We start from the raw sequence: 23,671 nt of genomic DNA on the forward strand, positions 1-23,671 counted from the left end.
TAACAGTTCCACCAACTGAGTATTCAAATGTATGAGCCTATGGGGACCACTCTCATGAACACCACCACTCCCTCTAAGCCGTCTCACACAGCCTCTAAACTCCTTCCTTCCTTCCTTCCTTCCTTCCTTCCTTCCTTCCTTCCTTCCTTCCTTCCTCTTTCCTTCCTTCCTTCCTTCCTTCCTTCCTCTTTCCTTCCTTCCTTCCTTCCTTCCTTCCTCTTTCCTTCCTTCCTTCCTTCCTTCCTTCCTTCCTTCCTTCCTTCCTTCCTCTTTCCTTCCTTTCTTTCTTTCTTTCTTTCTTTCTTTCTTTCTTTCTTTCTTTCTTTCTTTCTTTCTTTTGGTTTTTCGAGACAGGGTTTCTCTGTGTAGCCCTGGCTGTCCTGGAACTCACTCTGTAGACCAGGCTGGCCTCGAACTCAGAAATCCGCCTGCCTCTGCCTCCCAAGTGCTGGGATTAAAGGCATGCGCCACCACTGCCTGGGTCAAAACTCTTTTCTAAATCAAATCTTAGATCCTAATGACTACATGGTGTTCTTTCTTACAGATGTAGTTTCTTTTTTGATTCTTTCAGTCCTCATACAGCTTCTTGATGAGGAGATCCTGAAGCCATAAGTTCTTGGATGTCATACTGATGTAGCCACATTCATCTGGGCTTCACCTTATAAATGATCTAGAGAAACCATGGCATGAGAGAGACATGGGGTTGGGTCTCCTTTTAATCTTCCCTGCAGTTTTATACCCTGCCACCCCCACCCTCCCACTAAGGCCATCACATCATTATTGAAATGTCACTAACAAAGCCTTGGCTCCTCCCTTGGTATTCTCAGGGGACCTTAAACTTGTGTTTGGTATCTGCTGCTGTGACAGATACTATGACCAAAGCAACTTGGTTTTATTTGGCTTACACTTCCAGGTCACAGCACATCCCTGGGAGACCTCAGAGCTGGAACCTACAAGCAGGAATCTGGGAGGAGTGTTGCTTGCTTGCACTCTCATAACTTCTTCATACAGCCCAGGACCCCTATCCAGTGATGGTGCCACCCACACTGAGCTGGACCCTGCTGTATTAATCAATAATCAAGACAGTCCCACTCAGACTGTCCAACAGACCGACCTGACGGAGACAAATACCCAATTAAGACTTTTTCCCTCTATGTGATCTTTTTTTTTCTTTTTTTCTTTTTCTTTTTCTTTTTTTTTTTTTGGTTTTTCAAGACAGGGTTTCTCTGTATAGCCCGGGCTGTCCTGGAACTCACTCTGTAGACCAGGCTGCCCTCTAACTCAGAAATCCGCCTGCCTCTGCCTCCCAAGTGCTGGGATTAAAGGCGTGCGCCACCACCACCCGGCCTCCTCTACGTGATCTTGGTCACCAAGTCAAGGTGGCAGCTAACTGGGCCACCTAGATGCATCAATTTAAATATCAATGTTCATGACCTTAATTTATGCCATATTTTCCTTGTGTTCCAGCTTTTTCATCCTCAACAGGTAGAATTATCAGAAAGTTTCTATTTCTTTGTTGGTCTTACTGTCTGAACTTGTCTAACTTAGGGATATGTCCTTGTTAGCTTTAGCTGTCAACAGCAAGACTAGAGTCATCTGAAAGAAGAAGCCTCAATTGAAGTATTACCTTGATCAGATTGACTTACGGGCATGTCTATAGGAGGGCTGTTGATTTTTAATTGACGCAGGAGGGTCTAGCCCACTGTTGGCAGTACCATCACTGGACAGTATAAGAAAGTTGGAGAAACAGGAGCCTGCATGTAAATGTATCTTTTATTTACCAGATATAAATGTTTTGTAGGTTTACTGCTGAATACTTCCTTTCTAGTTCTTTCTGATCTCTGGCTGGCTGGTTCAACTTAGCTGTTTTAACTCTCCAAGCTGACTGATTTTTTTTTTTTTTTTTTTTTTTTTTTTTGCTTCTCAATGAATCTCTCTGCTTGGCCTCAAATTAACTCTGGCAATTTGTACTAACCTTCTGGCTCCTTATTCTTTAGCTTCAACTGCCTCTGTTGACCTGCCCTGCACGAACTTCACAGACTGAAAGTGACTCACAAATAAACTCAACTGCTTTGCATGTAGCGCACTGACTGAACTGATTCCCAACTGACTTATCTCTTCCTGCATTGCTCTTAAATAGCCTCTCTTTCCTGTGCTGTTCTTGTGTGAGTTGGGCTTATCCTATCTCTGACTCATTCTGCCAAGTTTTTCTTTGATTCATCATTTTGTTTGCCTCTCAATTAACTGTCACTTTCAAACATGGTTGCTTCCTTCTACATACTAACCTTACCTTCATTATTAGGGATTAAAGGTGTGTTCTAAGAGCATGCCCATGTTCCAGCCAGGGGGATTAAAGATGTGTGTTGTGTCTTTTTTTTTTTTTTTTTTTTTGGTTTTTCGAGACAGGGTTTCTCTGTGTATCCCTGGCTGTCCTGGAACTCACTCTGTAGACCAGGCTGGCCTGGAACTCAGAAATCCACCTGCCTCTGCCTCCCAAGTGCTGGGATTAAAGGTGTGCGCCACCACCGCCCAGCGTGTGTTGTGTCTTAACTCCAGCTGACCACACAGATCTAGGTCCTTGGATATGATCCCTTGCCCTTTGGCAGCCATGTTGCTGGATTAACATTCCTCTACAGGTGCAAATGAGCAACAAGCAGTTGCCTCCAAAGTTTCTGCTGTACATTCTTGGCTAAGAGCAGTTCCTTAGCTGGAGATAATGCCTTCAGGTTCCCACCTTGCCTTCCCTCAGTGATGGAGTGTATGTCAGATAAACCTTTCCTCACCTAAGTGTCTCTTGTGTGTTGTCCTGGTATTTGCTATATAGACCCGGCTGGCCTCGAACTCACAGAAATCGTCTTTCCTTTGCCTCCTGAGTACACTGCTATTCCCAGCCTAAATTATTAATTAATTTATTTTATGTGTAGGGTTGCTCTGGCTGTGTGTATGTGTGTAGACACGGACTGCTTGTTGGTTTGTGCACCACATGTATTCAGAGCGGATGTCTGATCCCCTGAGACTGGAGTTCCAGATGATTGTTAGCCTCCATGTGGGTGCTGGGAATTGAAGAATAGTAAGTACTGTGAACCACTGAGCCATCATCAGCTCCTCAGTTCTTTGCAGTATACAACTGGAAGTAAAATTACTGAGATATATGGCAATCCTATTTTTATTTTTTGAGACAGTGTTTTGGTAGACCAGGCTGGCCTTGCATTTGCAGAAATCTTGCTTCTATCTCTGGAATGCTGGGATTACAGGTAGGAGCCAGCTTATTTTTGGCTTTCTGAAGAACTTTCAAATTATTTTACACAGTCTCTGCAGTCTTTACATTTCTACCAACAGCACACAAGACTCTCAACTTCTCTGGGCTTTTTTTTTTTCTCTGAAGCAGGGTCACATGGCCCAGGTTAGTCTCCAGTACACAGACTCCAAGCACGCACTGCCATAGCTGGCTTTTGTTTCTTTAAATAGCCATTTTGATGATCTTGATCTCTCTTTCCTTACTGAGTAGTGTGTCTTACCACTATTCATTGCAATATTGGTTTAGGATCTACCACTTCCAGAGTGAGAGAGATGTTGGTTATGAATAGGGTTGGTGTAGTTGCTACTTGTTTGTTCTGTCAAACACACCAGAATCCTCTCCATGCTGGCCTCAGTATGAAAACTAAAGGTGAAAGCAGTACCTCTCCCAGTACAGAGCAGGGGCCCTATAAAAGGGGTGCCTGATCTGGACCTGAGGAGTATTTCTGCACAGAAAGAGCCAGGGAGGGAGGGGGTGGATTAGAAAAAGCACAGCAGCTCTATATTCCTCGGTTAAGGAGAGGCATGGGGTGTGGAGGTGGAAGGGCAGTATCATTGAGGGTAGGAAGGGCTAAGGGGTGAGGCTGAGGGTAAACTGAATTAGGAATTTGCCTTCAATTCTTAGTCTGTCCCAGGCCAAATTTCCCCAAACTTTCCCAGGTATGTCTGCAAACACAGCCTACCTGCCCTGCCCCAGGGTTCTATAATATTTTCAGTCTTACCACAAATTTCTTCACTTCCACTGAATGTCTTTGAACAGTCTTGGTTATGTTAGTGAAAAATTTTGCAACCAAATTATCTTTCTTCTCTTCACCGTATTAAGGTATAGGTAGTATTGATAAGGCACAAAGTATTGATAAGGGAAGTAATAGGATAAGGCTATCTGGGACCTTAGGAAAACAACTCAAATTTTTCAGTTTAACATGTACTTGCTAAATTCTTTGCTCGGGTGCTGTACTTTTCCCAAACTGGTGCATACACAGGTAACTATGGGGTACCTGTTCTGACAAGAATCTACTTTTTTATAGCTTGTAGTAACCATCATTGGTTTTTCTATGATGTGAAAGAAAAATACTTTCTGGGATTTTCCCTGGAAAGATTCCCACTTTTGTGGCAGGATACTCCACCTATCAGTTCTTCTCCCTTAACATCTTGTGTGGTACATCTTGACAGCACACAGTGAAGAATTTCCTTTTTCCTTACCAGTAGTTTATGCTCAGAAAGACAGTGTGGGTTATATTCTTTTGTTTTTGTTTTTTGAGACAGGGTTTCTCTTTATAGCCTGGGCTGTCCTGGAACTCAGGTAGACCAGGCTGGCCTCAAACTCAGAAATCTCCCTGCCTCTGTCTCCCAAGTGCTGAGATTAAAGGTGTGCGCCACCACTGCCCGGGTTTTGTTTTGTTTTGTTTTATTTTTCAAGACAGGGTTTCTCTTTTTAGCCTGGGCTGTGGATTATATTCTTGAAAGCAACAAACCAGGGGAAGGGGAAGTCAGAGAGTCAGGGAGTGAGAACTAGCTAAAGGAATCCTAAGCAATTGTCAGGGTCCTAGGGAGAGGGCTGCCTCTCTTAGGGTTTCCATTGCTGTGAAGAGACACCATGACCACTGCAACTCTTATAACGGAAAACATGTAATTCGGGGTGGCTTACAGTCTCAGAGGTTCAGTCCATTATCATTATGGCAAGAAGCATGGCACCATCCAGGCAGACATGGTGCTGGAGATGCTGAGAGTTCTACATCTTGACCTGCAGGCAGCAGGAGACTGTGTGCCACATTGGGCATAGCTTGACCAATGAGACCTCAAATCCTGCCCCCAAAGTGACACACTTCCTCCAACAAGGCCAAGGCCACACCTCTTAATAGTGTCACTGCCTCTGGACCAAGCATTCAAACACATGAGTCTATGGGGACCATAACTATTCAAACCACCACAAGGACAAAGCTGTGTTGTTATAACTTTCCACTTTTACAACAGGTCATCCAGACAAAAACTAAAGAGAGAAATAATGAAACTAAGAGACACTATGAATGAAATAGACCTAACTGACATCTCTAGAATATTTTACCCAAACACAAAATAATATACTTTTTCCTCAGCACCTCTTGGATCCTTCTCCAATTGACCATGTAGTTGGTCATCAAGCAAGCCTCAACAGATACAAGAAAATTGAAATAATGCCTTGTATCTTATCAGACCACCATGGATTAAAGCTGGATTTCAACAACATCAGAAACACCAGAAAGCCTACAAACTCACGGAAACTTGTCAGAAGCCATAATAGGACAAGCTAATAATTAGCAGTTGATCATCCTGAAATGCTTGCCTCGGATTATTATCTGCGACAAGTGTGCCACATTTAGCAAGGCTATGTTGGACATATTTTAGGAAAGATCCTGCTATCAATATGCTTTTCCTATTATTATTAAACATATATAACAATCACTAAGCAATAGCACTCCCCTTTGGAGCAGATCTCTGCAGACCCACGAAGATGTACTGTCTTGTAGTGTTGCTATATAGACAAATAGACGACTTCTTAAGTCTTAATGATGATCCTATAAGAATTCCTAAAATTATATCAATGATTATTAAGCTCTTTTATAGTGGGACTGCTATTAAGTCCCTTCCTGATAGTCAAAACTGCTATAAGAACTCTGCCAGTCTCCCAAGTGTCATCAGTTAACAGCACTTAGATAGTAACCAGACTCTCTCCTGCTCAGAGCACATTCCAAGGTGGTTGTAAAACAATTAACCAAGGGTCACTAAAGAGAACTCACAATTTATTATAGGTGCTAGGTCAGAAGAAAAAATATTGCTTGGGTTTATCTATACAAAACTTCACTAATTTCTTAGTTATAGTTTTAAACCTTTGGTGAACCTGTGGAGCTAGACAGGTGATGGATGTTTAGTCAGATAATTACTCCTAATGGATATGCATGGAAACATTCTCGATTGTAAACTTCAATTTATGATTTGAATTTTGATGTGAACTTGTGATGAACTTTGTAACATGTGATCAGGTACTCTGAATGATGTATAAGACAAAGGGACGTTCGTTAGCGTCTCACTTTCTCTTCCTCACTTCACCTCTCTCCTCTCTCTCTCTCTCTCTCTCTCTCTCTCTCTCTCTCTCTCTCTCCTCTTCTCCCTTCTTCCCTGCTTAGAATCTCTCTACTTAGAATTTTTCCTTTGTTAGAATTTTTTCCTTTTTCCACTTAGGACCTTCCCATTTTCCCCCTTAGATAGGAAACTTTTTACACTTAGCAATAAACTACAGTAACTTCGTTAAGTGTCTTTTCTTCCTGCGACCTCAAACCAACAGACCTAAGTTAGAGCCTGACAGTGCCTGCAGAGACAGATCAAAAGCATTGCTTAATTCTCTGCTGTCCCTGGGCGGAGGTGTTAGTGGCCAGAAACTGTAGTTTCTGGCCTCAGAGGATCAAACAGATAGCAGGTCAGCTACAGTAGTCTAGTAAGTAACTTTAGTAATGTAGATAAGAAAGATTTTATTAAACAGCAACCCTAAATATTTCGTAAGATATTACTCCGAATCTCGTAAGACCAAGTCTTACCCCTCGCCGACGCTCTTCCAATTCCTATCCCCCTTGGCTGCCTCAAGAAGAACCGACCGACCGGAGAAGAAAGAAGATCACCTTCTCCCCCCCACCAAGCCGGGTACAGCTCCCGGCAGAAACTGAACAACTCTACTCAGTGATCACTGGGTCAGGGAAGAAATAAAGAAATTAAAAACTTTTTAGGTTCCCTTTTAGCCGGGTGGTGGTGACGCACTTGGGAGGCAGAGGCAGGTGGATTTCTGAGTTCGAGGCCAGCCTGGTCTACAGACTGAGTTCCAGGACAGCCAGGACTACACAGAGAAACCCTGTCTTTAAAACCAAAAAACCAAAAAACCAAAAACCAAACCAAAACGAAACAAACCAAAACAAACAAACAAACAAAAAAAGACTTTTTAGGGGCTGGAGAGATGGCTGAGTGGTTAAGAGCACTGACTGCTCTTCCAGTGGTCCTGAGTTCAATTCTCATCAACCACATGGTGGCTCACAACCATCTGTAATGGGGATCTGATGCCCTCTTCTGGTGTGTCTGAAGACAGCGACAGAAGTCTGAAGACTCACATACATGAAATAAATAAATCTTAAAAAAAAAAAAAAGACTTTCTAGAAGTCAATGAAAATGAAGGCACAGCATACTGAGATTTTTTCATTGGCCACAATGAAAACATTGCTAAGGGGAAAGTTCACGGCACTAAGTGCTTCCATAAAAAAAAAATTGGAAAGTTGTCAGCAATTTAAAAGTACATCAGAAAGTTCTAGAACAAAAAGAAACAAGCATACCAAAGGGAGTAGAAGGTCAGGAAATAATCAAAATCAGGGCTGAAATCAATCAGTTATAAACAAAGAAAGCAATACAAAGAATCAATGAAACCAAGAGATGGTTCTTTGAGAAAATCAACAAGATAGACAAACCCTTAGCCAAACTAACCAAAGACAAAGAGAGTAGTATCCAAATAAATACAATCAGAAATGAAATGGGAGATATAACAATAGACCCTGAAGAAATTCAAAGAATCATTAGGTCTTACTTCAAAACCTTGTACTCCACAAAATTGGAAAATCTTAATGAAATAGACAATTTTCTAGACAGACACCACTTACCAAAGTTAGATCAAGATCAGGTAAACTATTTAAACAGCTCTATAGCCCCCAAAGAAATAGAAGCAGTCATTAAAAGTCTCTCAACCCCCCAAAAGCCCAGAGCTAGATGGTTTTAGTGCAGAATTCTATCAGACTTTCAAAGAAGAACTAATACCAATACTCCTGAAACTATTCCACAAAATAGAAACAGAAAGGACACTGCCAAACTCATTCTATGACGCCACAGTCACCCTGATACCTAAACCACACAAAGATAACAAAGAAAGAGAACTTCACATAGATTTTTATGAATCTTAATGCAAAAATACTCAATAAAATCTTGCAAACTGAATCCAGGAATATATCAAAGCCATTATTCATCACAATCAAATAGACTTCATTCCAGGGATGCAGGGATGGTTCAATATATGAAAATCCATCAATGTAATCCACTATATAAATAAAGAAAAATATCACATAATCATCTCATTTGATGCTGAAAATGCCTTTGACAAAATCCAACACCCCTTCATGTTAAAAAGTCTTAAGAGGAATCAGGGATACAGGGCACATACCTAAACATAATCAAAGCAATATACTCCAAACCAACAGTCAATATCAAACTAAATGGAGAAAAACTTAAAGCATTTCCATCAAAATCAGGGACAAGACAAAGCTGCCCACTCTCTCCCTATCTATTAAATATAGTACTTGATATTCTAGCCAGAGCAGTAAGACAACTAAAGGAGATCAAGGGGATACAAATTGGGAAAACAATAGTCAAAATATTGCTATTTTTGGATGATATGGTAGCATATATGAGCAACCCCCAAAATTTTATCAGCAAATTCCTACAGCTGATGAGCAAGCAGCTTTGGCAAGGTGGCTGGACATAAAGTTAACTCAAAGAAATCAGTAGCCCTCCTTTATGCAAATGATAAACTGTCCAAGAAAGAACTTAGGGAAACAACATCCTTTACACCTCTCCCCCTCCCCTTTTTTCCAAGACAGGGTTTCTCCGTATAGTCCTGGCTGTCCTGGAACTCACTCTGTATACCAGGCTGGCCTTGAACTCAGAAATCCGCCTGCCTCTGCCTCCCAAATGCTGGTATTAAAGGTGTGCACCACCACTGCCTGGCCTTTACACCCTTTATAGCCACAAATAATATAAAATATTTTGGTGTAACTCTAACCAAGCAAGTGAAAGCTCTCCATGACAAGAACTTCAAGTCCCTGAGAAAGAAATTGGAGAAGATATTCCCATGTTCATGAATAGGTAGGCCATCTTTCCAAAAGCAATCTAAAGATTCAATGCAATATCCATCAGAATTCCAACACAATTTTTATACTCCTTAAAAGAGCAATTCTCAACTTTATATGGAAAAATAATAAACCCATGATAGCCAAAGCAATCCTGAACAATAAAATAACTACAGGAGGAATCTCCATCCCTGACCTCAAGGTGTACTACAAAGCAATAATGGCAAAAGCTGCATGGTATTGGTACAGAAACAGACACATTGACCAATGGAATTCAGTCAAAGATCCAGAAATAAACCCATACACCCATGGACACTTGATTTTTTTTTTTTTTTGGTTTGGTTTTTCGAGACAGGGTTTCTCTGTGTAGCCCTGGCTGTCCTGGAGCTCACTCTGTAGATCAGGCTAGCCTCGAACTCAGAAATCCTCCTGCCTCTGCCTCCCAAGTGCTGGGATTAAAGGTGTGTGCCACCACCGCCCGGCGACACTTGACTTTTGATAGAGGCCAAAACCATATAATGGAAAAATGAAAGCATCTTCAACAAATGGTCCTGGGTTAACTGGATGTCTACATGTAGAAGAAAGAAAATATATCCACATTTATCATCCTGCAAAACCCACTATTCTAAGTGGATTATGGTCCACAGCATAAAACTGGATACACAAAATCTCATAGAAGAGAAAGAAGGAAACATCCTTGAATGCATTGGCACAGGAGACAATTTTCTGAACAGGCACTATGATCAATTGATAAATGGCACCTCATGAAACTGCAAACTTCTCTAAGGCAAAGGACAGTGCCAATAAGACAAAATGTCAATCTACTGATTGGAAACAAATTATTACCAACCCTACCTATATCTGAGAGAGGGATAATATCCAAAATTTACAAAGAACTCAAGAAGTTAGACACCAACAACCCAAATAACTCAGCTAAAAAATGGGGCACAGAGCTAAACAGAATTCTTAACAGAGGAATCTCAAATGGCCAAAAAGCACTTAAGAAATGTTCAAAGCCCTTAGTCATCAGGAAAATGCAAATCAAAACAACCCTGAGATTCCATCTTATAAACATCAGAATAGCTAAGATAAAAAAACCACAAGTGACAGCACATGCTGGTGAGGATGGGGAGCAAGGGGAACACTCCTCCGCTGCTGGTGGGAGTGCAAACTTGTACAGCCACTTTGGAAATTGATTTGGCTGTTTCTCAGAAAACTGGAAATAGAGCTACCTTAAGACCTAGCTATACCACTTCTGGGCATATACCTAAAAGATGCTCCACCATCCCACAAAGATACTTGCTCAGCTATAGTTATGTTCATAGTAGCTTTATTTGTAATAGCCAGAAACTGGAAACTACCTAGGCATCCCTCAACTGAAGAACAGATAAACAAAATGTTGTACATCTACACAATGGAATACTATTCAGTTATGAAAAACAAAGGCATCATGAATTTTGTAGACAAATGTATGGATCTTGAGCCTATCATCTGAGTCAGGTAACCCAGTCCCAAAAGACATACATGGCATATATTTACTTGTAAGTGGATATTAGCCATAAAATACAGAATGCCCATGGTATACTCCACAGACCCAAGGAGGCTGGACAGGAAGGAAGGCATAAGCAAGGATCCTTGAGCCTCACTAGGAAAGGGAAATCGAATGGTTGTGGAAGACAGATGGAGGAAGGGAACTGGGTGGGAGAGGGAATTGGGAGGGGAGTGGGAAGGCTCAGCATTGGTTGTGGGGAGGGGCAGGGAGGATGACCAGATGTCCATGAGAATCCGTGGAAATCTGTAACTGACAGGGGCAGACATCTCCAGGAAAAGATAGAGACCTGGGATAGATGAGTCAGCCAAGAATCAATGAGATTGTCCCTAACTGTGACACACAGAATTGGGGATATGGAGCCTGGGGAGGTTGCCTCCTATGGCCAGGCAGGAACCCCAGAGTGATAGTGACACCAACCCACTCACAAAACTTTCAACCCAGAACTTACCCTGTCTACAAGAAAATCAGGGATTGGGGATGGAGAAGAGACTGAGGGAACAGCCCACCAATAACCAGCCCAACTTGAGACCCATCCCATGGGCAAGCACTAATCCTTGACATTATTAATGATACTCTGTTATGCTTGCAGACAGGAGTTTAGCATGGTTGTTCTATGAGAGTCTCCACCCAGCAGCTGACTCAGACTCACACACCCACATTCAAACAGAAGATGGAGCTTGGAGACTCTTATGGAAGAATAGGATGAAGGATTGCAGCCTGTAATGGCATAGGAACTCCACAGGAAAACCATCAGATTCAACTAACCTGGACCCTTGGGGCTCTCAGAGACTGAACCACCACCCAAAGAACATATACCAGCTGGACCTAGGCCTTCTTGCGTATATGTAGATGTGTAGCCTGACCTTCATGTGGGTCCTGAACAACTGGAGCAGAGGCCATCCTAAAAGCTGTCATCTATATGTGGGATATGTTCTAGCTGGGCTGCCTTGTCTGGCCTCAGTGGGAGAGAAAGTGCCTAGCCTTTCAGAGACTTGATGTGTCAGGGTAGGGGGACACCATAGGGGGCCTCACCTGCTCAGAGGGGAAGGGGAGGAGGGATGGGGAAGGGTTGTGGGAGGGAGTGACTGGGAAGGAGGCAGTGCTGGGGATGAAAACTGAATAAATAAATAAATACAAACAAACAAGCAAACAAACAACTCATCACTTACAGGGATGTAATTCAGTTGCTAGAGAGCTTACATATCATGCTGGACTCAGTCACCAGCACTGCTTATCACCTGTAATCTCAGCACTAGGAGGTAGAGACAGGAGGACCAGAGGTGCTGACCACCGTTGCCTTCATAGCAAGTTCAGCTTCTGAGATCCTAGAGATTCTGCCTCAATTAAACAAAGAAAAATCAGTTTTTGGCTTATCTTTGCAATTAATGACATCTTGCATACGTTAAGGCCTGGGTAACTGCTGCCTGTCTGGCCATTTTATGCTGTTATTACTGTTACAAAGAAACTTTCTCATGCCTGAGTTGATTGCATATTTTGTTATGTTTTGTGCTTTGATGTTCTTGGAAGCCAATCACAGTAAAGGTCAGTTAGAACTGCTTTGTATAGTTAGCCACAATAAGCTTGGACCTGAACCAATGGCCCAGCAGCACTTCCTGCACCTGTGTATGAGCTTCTATATTTTTTTTGCTTTTATAAGCTTCTTCTGCAATGGGCAGTGGTGGCACACACCTTTAATCCCAGCACTCGAGAGGCAGAGGCAGGCAGATTTCTGAGTTCAAGGCCAGCCTGGTCTACAGAGTGAGTTCCAGGACAGCCAGGACTACACAGAGAAACCCTGTCTCAAAATACAAAAACAAAAACAAACAAACAAACAAACAAACAAAGCTTCTCCTGGGATGGACCCCAACATTTGAGAGACACTTGCACTAATATAAGAAGCTATTTGGAATAAGACTTTCACTTTGAGTAGGGGTCGAATAGTTTTAAGTTCCTAAGAACTCCCTAGGATTTGGCATCCTACATGGCAGAAAGAGATATATATGTACATGAGTAACTGATATCCTGGTTGGCGAGTTAAGACATGAATGTTAGGCAATGCAAGTTGATCCTCAATAGCTGAATACCCCCAACAAATGGGAACAGGATAAGTGTACAACAAAGATATGTTCCTAAGGAAGTCCCCTATCCCTAAATCCTAATTGGTGGAATAAATTGGCACAGATGTTTGTGGATTTCAGACTTAAAAGCTCTGCAGATCCTGCCTCGAGTTTGCAGTCACCTCATGTGTCTGGTCTTTGCTCCTGATCAGTCAGTCCTGAGGCAAAAAATGCTCAATAAACTATCCCTGTCTGACTGAGATCGGTGTTTGTGTGGCTTATCTGGCGACTCCTGGACCCCAAGAATATATATCTTAATTTTAAAATAGTGAAAAACAATCAGCTTTTTGTTATTGTGACAAATATCCAGGAAACTTAAAGGAGAAAACACTTATTTTGGCTCAAGTTTTCATCCATGGTGTACTGGTTTTGTTACTGTGGGCTTGGCACAAGGCTGAACTTCATGGCAGGGAGCACACAAGGCAGGGAGGGGACAGGGACAGCATACATCTCTCAAAGGTATACTTCCAGTGACCTACTTCACTCGCTTACAAGAGAGACATGGAATCATGCATCAGTCAATATTAAACCATTAAGTAAGCCGGGTGGTGGTGGCACACGCCTTTAATCCCAGCACTTGGGAGGCAGCGGCAGAGGCAGGCGGATTTCTGAGTTCGAGGCCAGCCTGGTCTACAGAGTGAGTTCCAGGGCTACACAGAGAAACCCTGTCTCGAAAAAAACAACAACAAAACAAAAAACAAACAAACAAAAAACATTAAGTCAGAGTCTTCATGATCCAACTTCCTGAAAGCCCAGCTCTGAACACTGCCTAGCTTCCTGAGCCTTCTGAGGGAAACTTAGTACCCACACACAATGCCCATCTCTTATCTTTTGTCAACCTTAAGAGGTTTTCCTCTTTTCTCAAATTCATAAAGGTATTTCATGTTTTCTCCAAAAGTTTTAACGTTTTCTTCACATTTAAATGTTTGATCTGCCTGAAACTGTGTACTGAGCAGAGGTTTTCTTTTATATGGATATGGAAGTTTGCTACTATACCATGCTTTTTCTACACTATAATTTTACTTGTGCATATATGTGTACATGGATGTGTGTGATGGATATGTGCAAGTCTGAGTGCCCATTCACACCCAGAAATCAGAAGACGCTTTGGACATTCTGTTTTACTCTGTCTTATTGTCTTAAGTTAGGGTCTCTTACTGTGTAGCTTGTCTGGTAGCCCAAAAGTTCAAGAGAGCCTTCAGTCTCTGTTCCACATAGCCCTAGGCTTACAATGAAAGCGCAGCCACACCTCGATTTTTCCATGGTGTAGAGGATTTGAACTCACATCATGTTTGATCTGCATGCATTCTTAACCACTGAAACATCTTCCCAGCTCCTAGGCTATTAATTCTATAGAACTGGTCTATTATTCCTTCTGTGTGTCAAATATACACCCTGTCCACAAGTCCAGCTTTATGACATTAGTGTTCACAGTAGCTAACTAGGTAGTTGTATGATGGACAACCCATTTTGCTTTCTTTTTAAGTCTCTTGCCGGGCGGTGGTGGTGCACGCCTTCAATCCTAGCACTTGGGAGGCAGAGGCAGGTGGATTTCTGAGTTCGAGGCAGGTGGATTTCTGAGTTCTGAGCCTGGTCTACAGAGTGAGTTCCAGGACAGCCAGGGCTACACAGAGAAACCCTGTCTCGAAAAACCAAAAAAAAAAAAAAGTCTCTTAAATGGGTAACTATAAACAAGCCCCAGGTAGGGAGGCACTCAATAGAGTAGTCCTTATATTATGATATCAAAATATAAAATAGAAATGCCTCGGGAGCTTTATAAAAATAGATTGATTAGTTAGCATATCATTTTGACATCCCTTGTCACTTTGCAAATTGCGATTCTGGCATTTCACTACTTAGAAGCCAAGCTGTGATAGATGAGTAAGAGAAAAGATCCAAAGGCACTGTTTATGCAGAACGTGGAGGACTCTTGCACCAGCTAAGTGACACTACAGCTAAGAGTTGGGGTTGGACAGAAGCAGGCTACTATGACCTTCACGATGTTTTCTGGCACGTGGAACCGCCGCATAGATTTGGAAGTTCCTGACTTTGAACCTCTGGCTGCCAGAAAACACAGCGTCACCGGCCACCCCGACCTGGCTGTCCAGTCCCTCTGACTCAGGACCACAGAAAAGGTTCCAGACCGGGTATCAGAAGCCGGGGGAAGGATGGGGCAGCACGGGATGCGCGCGGGTACGGTGAGCAGCCTGGCTCCCATCCCGGGCACCAGCGGTGCTTCTGGGAAACGTAGTCTTTTGCGGTGTGCGGCGCCGGGGGCTGCCGGATGAGGGACTACGATTCCCTTCGGTCTTGCGCAAGCTTTGTGCATCGCGCTTGCGCGTTGTGGGGGGACTATGCCGCTATAAAGGCTTGTTTTGCTCCGGGTCCAATGTTCGTGAGCGTGCCCGGGCTGTTTGCTTTCGTGTGGGGAGGCTGGGGTGCAGGTAGGTGACGGTTCTTGCCTTTTCCATGCAGTGTCGGAGGCTGTCACGGGCTCACTCCTTTGGGCTCTCCGAGGCGTGGTGGGCGGTGGGAAGCCTCGGACGGGAGAAACGAGGCCTGTCTTGCCCTGATCTCGCGCGGTCCCCGGCTTGTTGACGACCTCGCGGGCTGTGCCGGGGTCTAGGTGTTAGAAGGCAGGAGGGGAGGCTTGATGGGTGGTCGCGGCCGGCTCCACTCTCGGCGCGGCCACCAGGGGGAGCTGCGTTCGCTCTGGGTGGGTCGTGCAGCCTGTGCTCGCCAGGCCCCGGGCTAGCGTGGGAACGCCCTAGGGCCGGGTGGCGGAGCTGTCCAGAGAGAAGCCTCAACCTCCCTCCCGGACTGGAGGCCGACTGTCAGCCACCTACTACGTAAGTCATTATCTACGTTTTTTTTTGCTACTGGTATATGGAGGTACGTGGCATCAGCACTCACAGCAAAGCCAAAGCAGAGCCGAAATGGGAGCCCAGTTCTCCTGTCACTCGTGTCCTTTTCGGTGCTGACACGCGAAGGAGCTAGTGACTTTGTGTTTATAACACCTGGATCTGGTGTTTTCGGACAGATATGGGAGTCTCGATGAAGATGGGCACAGGAATGAATGACCAGGGAAGTTTGAGTTCCGAAGGGAGAAATGGATAGGTTTTACTGGGGTCTCTGGAGTGACAGGTGAGGGAGCTTGGAGGCACAGGTGGGTCCTGGGGGCGTGGTAAGTGGACAACCTTAGCTTCCTTGCTCCAGTAGCTGCAGGGCTTCAAGGAGCTTCCTGAGGCACCTAAAACCTCCTGAGAGATGTTGTGATAACACAACTTGGAAGCACCAGCCTGGCTAGTTACAGTTCTCCAGTCCTACACAGCGCCCCTCCCCCTGCAGAATCATCTCTCATCCACCCCTTTATCTGGAAAGAGAATTTTTAAGCAAAACCAGGTAGCCCCCAACCCTGTCAGTTCTGACTCAGGGTACTCAAAACTGTGAGTCCCCACTTTGTTTATTCTTCTTTCTCCCTTTACAGTGCTAGCTTAGACCAAAACATGCCTAATTCCTAATCCTGATACACACACCCTTTCCTCTGGCCTACTTGCTTTATCACTGAGCCTAAATTAGCATTAGTTTTTAGAAAAGACTTTACATTAACTGCAAGGGAAAACAAGTCCAGAAAATAGGGAAGTACTAATTGCTGGTTGGGCTGAAGAGGGGCCTGGTGTAGTAATCCTTTTTTAGTTGATTGCTTCATATCCATACTCATATCCACCTTAGCCCTACTCCACCCGCTTCCCTGTGTTGTGCTTGTCATATCCCAGGCACACAGAAGATAGTGTTGTCCTTATGTTCAGTGTGATGAAACAGTAATTTTATGGCTTCTCAGGTGTTTGCATACTTAGTGCTGTACCTTTTTTTGAAAGTAAAGCAATGTTGAAGATCACAGACAATGGTTCCCCATACCCTTCTTATAGAAACTAGCTTTGTTTGGAAGGATAGGGAAGTTAGAGCAGGCCACTGAAGTCTTATCTTTTCTCATCATTCGGAAAACAGTTGTTTCTGTCAAAACAGGGTCTTTGCTACCACAGACTGTGTGTATACATGCTACAGGTACTGCTTCATGATATATGATTGAAAACACACAACTGAGAAAAAACAATGCCTTATATAGTTCTTCAATAGCTTTCCCTGTTCTTCTTGGTGTGTTTGGTATTGTGAATGGGTTCTCTTGGGCTCCTCCCTTTTAAGCTCCCCCAACCCCCTCTTGCCTATTTTTAAAGTAGCAAGTAATCGTCCTCTTCCAGATGACAATGGCAGATGCCAGATCTGTTTATAGCTTAGCTTCCGTAAGGCCTCCAAGGCACAAGCACTGTTTTTGCTTAGTAAGCTGGTTTTGTTTGTAATGTACACAGTCACTGGGCTAGGTGCTCTTTTTTTTTTTTTAATAAACAACTTAATCTGTATCAATTTTTTGATACTGCAAAGATTAATACGTATTTTTCTCTGATGATTTAAAAATGAATAACAGGGGCTTGGGATGTACCTCTGCAGGTAGAGTGCTTGCCTGAAATGTGTAAAGCCCTGGGTTTGATTCCTAGCACCATATAAACCAAGCACAGTAGTGCAATTTTGAAATCCCAGCCATTGTGAGGTAGAGTCAGGAGGATCAGAAGTTCAAGGTCATCCTTCAAAGATCAAGAGTAGGGGGCCAGCCTGCGCTACTTGAGATCCTGTGTCAAAAACAACAAATGCATTACAGTGGTCAAAATTCTGTGCTACAAGAGACACAGTCCTTAATAGTCGTCATCATGGGTTGACTTATGGACTACAGTGTAGCATGCCATACATCAAAATCATCAGATGTCTGTGGTGGTTTCATAGCTGGTGTTTGGGAATCTGAGCTTCTGACAATGGGGGAGCCTTCTAGAGGGGCAAGTATGTGTTTAGTTTTTAAAAAGTGGACTGTTGCCAAGCTGAGGACTAAAGTTCCATATCTAGAACCTGGATGGGTAGAAAGAGAGAACTGATTCTTGTAAGTTGTCCTTTGATCTAAGTACACATGATTGTCTTTGTTTTCTGTGTATTTGTCAGTCTGTCTCTTACACACACACACACACACACACACACACACACACACACACACACACAGAGTAAATAAATGCAAACTTTTTTTTTTAAGTGACCAGAGTTGATACAGACTGTTGACTGGAATTAGCCAGGTGGACAGTGGTATAGAAACACAGAGCAGAGTTTTAGGAATAGACCAGGTGGTGCTTAAAAAGGTAGAACATAGATCTTTTTTTTTTTTTCTTGTTTTGTTGAAACAGGTTTCTCTGTGTAGCCTTACTGTTCTAGAACTGGCTCCATAGACCAGGCTTGTCTTGAACTCAAAGATCTGCCTGTCTCTGCCTCCTGAGGGCTGGGATTAAAGTTGTGCGCTACTATGTCTGGCTTGGTAATTTTTCTTGATGGTAGAACCTTTTTCTTGTAAAAAGAAAAAAAACTGAAGGGGTATTTAAAGTAATTTTATAGCTGTATTGGTAAAGAAGTGTCAATACTTTTGTTTCTTCCTATTTAAAAGCATTTTGGCATATGATTTAAGCATGATTTGGAAGTGTCTGCTTTTGTAAATTTTTAATTTCAGAAATTCTGAAGAGAAAGGAGGAATCTGAGCCCTGGTCCTCTGTGTGGTGAAGATGAAGGATATTGACATGGGAAAAGAGTACATCATTCCCAGCCCTGGGTACAGGAGCGTCAGAGACAGAAGCACTGTACTGGGGCAACACAGAGACCATGACGAACCCAGCTTCCGGAGAGCAAGATCAGTGAGTAATCGCCTCCCCAGACTTGGTTCCTACACCATATCACCTTTTTTTCTTTTTTTTTTTCTTTTTGGTTTTTCGAGACAGGGCTTCTTTGTGTAGCCCTGGCTGTCCTGGAACTCACTCTGTAGACCAGGCTGGCCTCGAACTCAGAACTCAGAAATCCGCTTGCCTTTGCCTTCCAAGTGCTGGGATTAAAGGCGTGCGCCATCACCGCCCGGCTTTTTTTTTTTTTTTATATGATACAGATTTTGTCATTTAATTTTCTTTATTGGCTTTAGGGTCAGTGTTAATATTTATGATTCCTTAGCCCTGGAGTGTAGCTCAATAGTAGAGTGCACGCTTCATGAAGCCCTGCGTTCAGACCTAGCATTACAAGAAGGAGCTGGTTCAGTTCATGGATTGAGACGTTGTCTTGTGCTGCTCGTGTGTGTGTGTGTGTGTGTGTGTGGTGTATGAGAGAGAGTCAGAGTCAGTGACACAGACAGATAGACAGGGCCATACTATGTAGCCTGGCTAGCTTGGAATTCTTTAGGTAGAACATCTGGCTGTTTCTGTCTCAGAAGCACTAAGATGAGAGGCTTGTAGCACCATGCCTGGCTTCTTTCTTTTTCATTGACTTCTATTTTTTTTTTCTTTGCCTGCTGAAAACCCCTTGTTTAGAAAGACGAATGGGGGTGTAGCTAGATGGTAGATCGCTTGCCTGGCATATATAAAGCCGTGAGTGGCTGGGTTCAGTACCCATTACTGAAGAAAGAAAAAGACAGTGCTTAAAATAGGAATTATTTTGTGAGGCATGACATTGCATGTCTTTAATGCCAGCACTCAGAGGCAGAAGCAGGAGGGTCTTATAAGTGTGAGGCCTGCCTGCTCTCCATAGCAAGTTCCAGAATAACCAGGGCTACACAGAGAGACTCTGTGTTTTAATTGGGTTACTATTGCTGAGATGAAAAACCATGACCAAAACAAGGTAAGGGGGAAAGGGTTTATTTGGCTTACACTTCCATGTCATTCACCAAAGGAAGTCAAGACAGGAACTGAAACAGGGCAGGAACCTGGAGGCAGGAGCTGATGTAAAGGCCATGGATGGATGCTGCTTGCTGCCTTGTTTCCTCTGGCTTGTTCAGCCTGCTTTCTTATAGCACCCAGGACCACCAGCTCAGGGATGGCACCACCCACCATGGGCTGGACTCTCTCCCATCAATCACTAACAAAATACCCTACAGGCTTGTCTGCAGCCTAATCTCAGTGTGACATTTTCTCAATCGAGGTTCTCTTTAGCTTGTGTCAGGTTAACATAAAACTAGCTAGGTTACCCTGTCAACAAAACAAAGCAAGATAAGGAATCACTTCAAGATACTTACTCAGATTTCAGAGAATGGTTGGAATAATTATTTTAGATAGTTGTGGGATAATCAGTAAGTTTTACATGTGAATTTATGAATGTAAAGCATTTTTGATCTAAATTTCCTCTAGTAGGAGCACTGAGATACATTTTAATTTTTAAGTTGTGGATGTGTTTTTTTCTGGTTTTTAAAAAAATCATGATATCTTTTCTAGAATTGCAAAAGAAACAAGTAAGGTAGGAAGGCATCTAGGATTAGGAAGTTTCAGGTTTGTGCAATGTGAACAGTTGTCATGGTTTTGCTGTGTGTGCACTTATGGAGTCTTTGCCAAGTGAGTCTTTGCCTGTCACCTTTGCCATGTGAACACTGTGGAGTCTTTGCCACGAGAGCAATTGAGGCTGTGGCCTTAGGAGCTGACATTGACGTCTCAGCCTGACATGGCTTTGGGTCTTGGGTGGATGGAAGCCATTGCTTGCTCGTCAGTCAGTGTTTTTTTGTTAATAGGCGTCTTTGTCCTCACTGTAGTAGAGAATTAGAGCCTGCCTCATCCTTCAGTGTCCAGTGCTTCTTGGTACCAGTTTTGTAACTGTGTGTCCTTACTATCTACATCTTGTGTTAACCAAACATTTCTTGAATGTACTTGTCAGGAAATTGTCTGGTAGTTAAATCTGGAAATGTTTTAAGGGTACATTAGAGCAGGGCTTTGAAGGATGATGGGGAATTTTCTTAGGCAACAGAGATAAAGACCTAAAGGTATAGAAAAAGGACATGGCATGTTGGACCTTGAGTAAGCTGCTTGTGTCATTGTACCTTATATACAGTAGGATTAAGTGAGATAATGCGTATCAGATACTAAGAGTGGTCGCTGGCGTGGTCAGTGATCAGTAAATAATTGCTCTTAAATCAGTTGTCTGTAGTGTGGAATGTGTAAAGAGGGTATGTCAGGGAGATGTCTGCATGCCGTGCTAAGAACTCCTTTTTTCGGGGCAGGGATTAGGAAACTATTGGAAATTAATGAGATTGAGATGACTTTATTTATGTGCTGTTATAAAAAATAATAATGAGAATCACTACAGGATTGACAGTGATCCAGGACACCGATTTTATTAAAAGTTCAAGAGTTTGGGCTGAGGAGACAAGGTCTTCTTGCAATATTATACTATAGTTATGCAAGATGTTAATACTGGGGGAACCTAAAAAAGCGCATAAGGAAATTTCAGTGTTACTTTCTGTAATCACATGTAGGTAAATGAATAAAGTAGAATAGAAGACAGTACCCAGAGTCCATCTCTAGTTTCAGCCCTCAGGCATAGGTGAGTCCAGCTGCACATACAGGCTCTTTCCCAAAGCGGCTGTAGTACTGTGTACCCCTTCAAGCAGTCATCTGACTTTTCCCTGTTCTTCTCCATATTGGGCATGGTTATCATTTTCTTTTTAGGCAGTCTGATAGATGCTTCTGAAACCTCTTTATGGTTTTCATTTGCATTTCCCTAATGGCTACTGGTATTAAAAAGGGGATTTTCAAATTTCATTTTGTTTTGAAATGAAATTTCAGGTATCGAGGCATGATCTTGAGTTGTTTGCATGCTAGGCAAGTGCTCTATCAATGAGCTGGTTCCGTGGCCTAGAACCCGCTCTGCAGTGCAGGCAGACCTTGAGTGGTACCCTAATATCTGGCTTGTGCCATCCGGCTTGCTATCTTACCTATCCATGTAGGAATGACAGTGTCCTGTAGTCCCGACTGACATGGAGCTTTTGACCCTCCTGCTGTAGCCTCCTAAATAATGGAATTACAGGTGTGAGACACCACCCTTGCCTCTGAGAAAGAACTTTTCTTTTCCTTTTTTTTTAAAAAAAAGAGGTTCTCATGAAGCCAAGACCGCTCTTGAACTCCCTATATAGCTGGAGGCTGGTCTTGAACTCCTGGTATGATGTCCCTTAGTTCTAGGATTTCAGGCATGTGGCCAACACACCCAGCTGAGAAGATTTTTTTTTTTTTTTTTTTTTTGGAGACAGGCTCTCTATGTAGTTCTGGCTAGCCTGGAACTTACTTTGTAGACCAGGCTGGACTTGAACTCACTGCCTGCTTGCCTCCTGAGTGCAGATGTGTATCACCATGCCCAGCTGAGAAGCGTATTTTTAAAAAAGTATGTATATATTACATATATTCATGCATATACATATATATTTATTTATATCTTGGGTTTGTCCTTAAATAATGAAGATGGTGGCTAAGACAGCAATTGTGTGAGCACTCTGATATGTATGTATGTACCATGCTGTGCACCACTTATCTGATGCAGATAGAGCTTGCCTTCCTATAGAATTTTAACTCAGATACATATACAATTGGAAGTTAACAAGGAAGGAAAAAGTAGCATTTATCTGGAGAACAAAGAAACAACATTTGGAAAAATGAGTGACCGTGGAGACAGAAGGTACGGTAGCCACAGCTAGGTCCTGGACTTATTGTATGTTTGACCTAAGTGAGATAAAGCTGTCAGGTGCTTTGTGAAACTTGACTTATATGGTCGCTCTTGATGATTCAGGCAAAAAAGTTTGGGGTGACTTGTTTTTCACGAGCTTGTTGAATTGAGGACAAGAGGAAGAATGGAAAATAACCAGAAGCCAGCTAGAGTTCATGTGTCATTATGATTGTATTATTTTTTCTTATTGGTGGAATTTTCCTTCAAGTTAGAATATTCTGCATCTAGGAAAGTAACAGAATCAGCATTCTGAAAATCCAGGGATCTTCATTTAGCACTTGGACAGACTCTTAGCATTGGTTATAGTTTTCATAGTTAGCTAGCTATTCAGGATATCTTGCTGAGTTTGAGGTGTATTTTAGGGATTAAGGATGTAAATCTTAATCTCTTACAGAAATTTTTCTAAGACATCATTAGGAAAGAAATATTTCCATGGACTACTTTGTATGGCATTACAGTTTTAGAGACTTGACCCTGCAAGCTTTAGAGCTGAAGGGCATGTGATTTAGTTTCAGCTCTCATGTTCTCAGAGTGGAGAACAGTGCCTGGTGAGTCAGCCTGCTTTAGGAAGGAGGGCAGGACAGACAGCTCAGCAACTAGTGTTTCATATCTCTGCGTAAGTGTCTCTGCAGTAACGTAGTGCATCTTCTGGAGTGTATGAGTCCCTGCCCCCAGTCCCTTTCCTTCATGTAAGCATCTGCCAGCTCGGTATGACCATGTAGCTGGCAGATGCCAGTCTCAGTGCTGGCCACAGCCCCAGGAGAGATGGCCGAGGTGCTGTTGCTGGTGAGAACTGCTTGTGTCTACAGCGACAGCTCACTGATTCCCACCTGAAAAGAAAACTGTTAGAAGGAGGTTTCTGTAGTTTTTGTTAGTTTCTTTTGTGTGTGTGTGTGTGTGTGTGTGTGTGACAGTCTCATTATGTAGCCCTAGATGGTGTGGAACTTACTGTGTAGAACAGGCTGGCCTCAAACTCAGATGTGTCTGCCTCTGCCTCTGGAGTGCTGGGAATGAAAGGTGTGTGTGCCATGACACTAGGCATAGCTTCCTGTTTCTAAGGTAGATTTAAGCACCAGTGTCCATTAAAGTAATTTGGAGATGATAAATGACCAGTGAAAGTCTTACTTAAGCTTGGCTCTGTGGTAGGTAGCTCCTACACCTGCTGTCCTTCAAGCCTTGTGTCT

General features: G+C 43.0%; 1 protein-coding gene across 4 annotated transcripts in view; it reads left to right on the forward strand.

Annotated features, from left to right (window-relative positions):
* Window positions 1–15,174: 15,174 nt before the first annotated feature.
* The window catches only part of Abcc5 (ATP binding cassette subfamily C member 5), a 104,741-nt gene continuing 96,244 nt past the window's right edge, over window positions 15,175–23,671 (forward strand). For 2 of the 4 annotated variants that reach the window (XM_028783383.1, XM_028783387.1), the window contains exons 1-2: window positions 15,175–15,322; window positions 18,478–18,658. In XM_028783383.1, coding sequence (XP_028639216.1) covers window positions 18,530–18,658 — 129 coding nt within the window. In that variant the 5' untranslated portion in view covers window positions 15,175–15,322; window positions 18,478–18,529. The remainder of the gene's footprint in view (window positions 15,323–18,477; window positions 18,659–23,671) is intronic. The other 2 variants (XM_028783385.1, XM_028783386.1) reach the window with 1 other exon arrangement.

The sequence above is a fragment of the Grammomys surdaster genome, unplaced genomic scaffold, assembly GCF_004785775.1.
Source record: "Grammomys surdaster isolate TR1022 unplaced genomic scaffold, NIH_TR_1.0 1100, whole genome shotgun sequence".
NCBI classification, from domain to species: Eukaryota; Metazoa; Chordata; class Mammalia; order Rodentia; family Muridae; genus Grammomys; species Grammomys surdaster.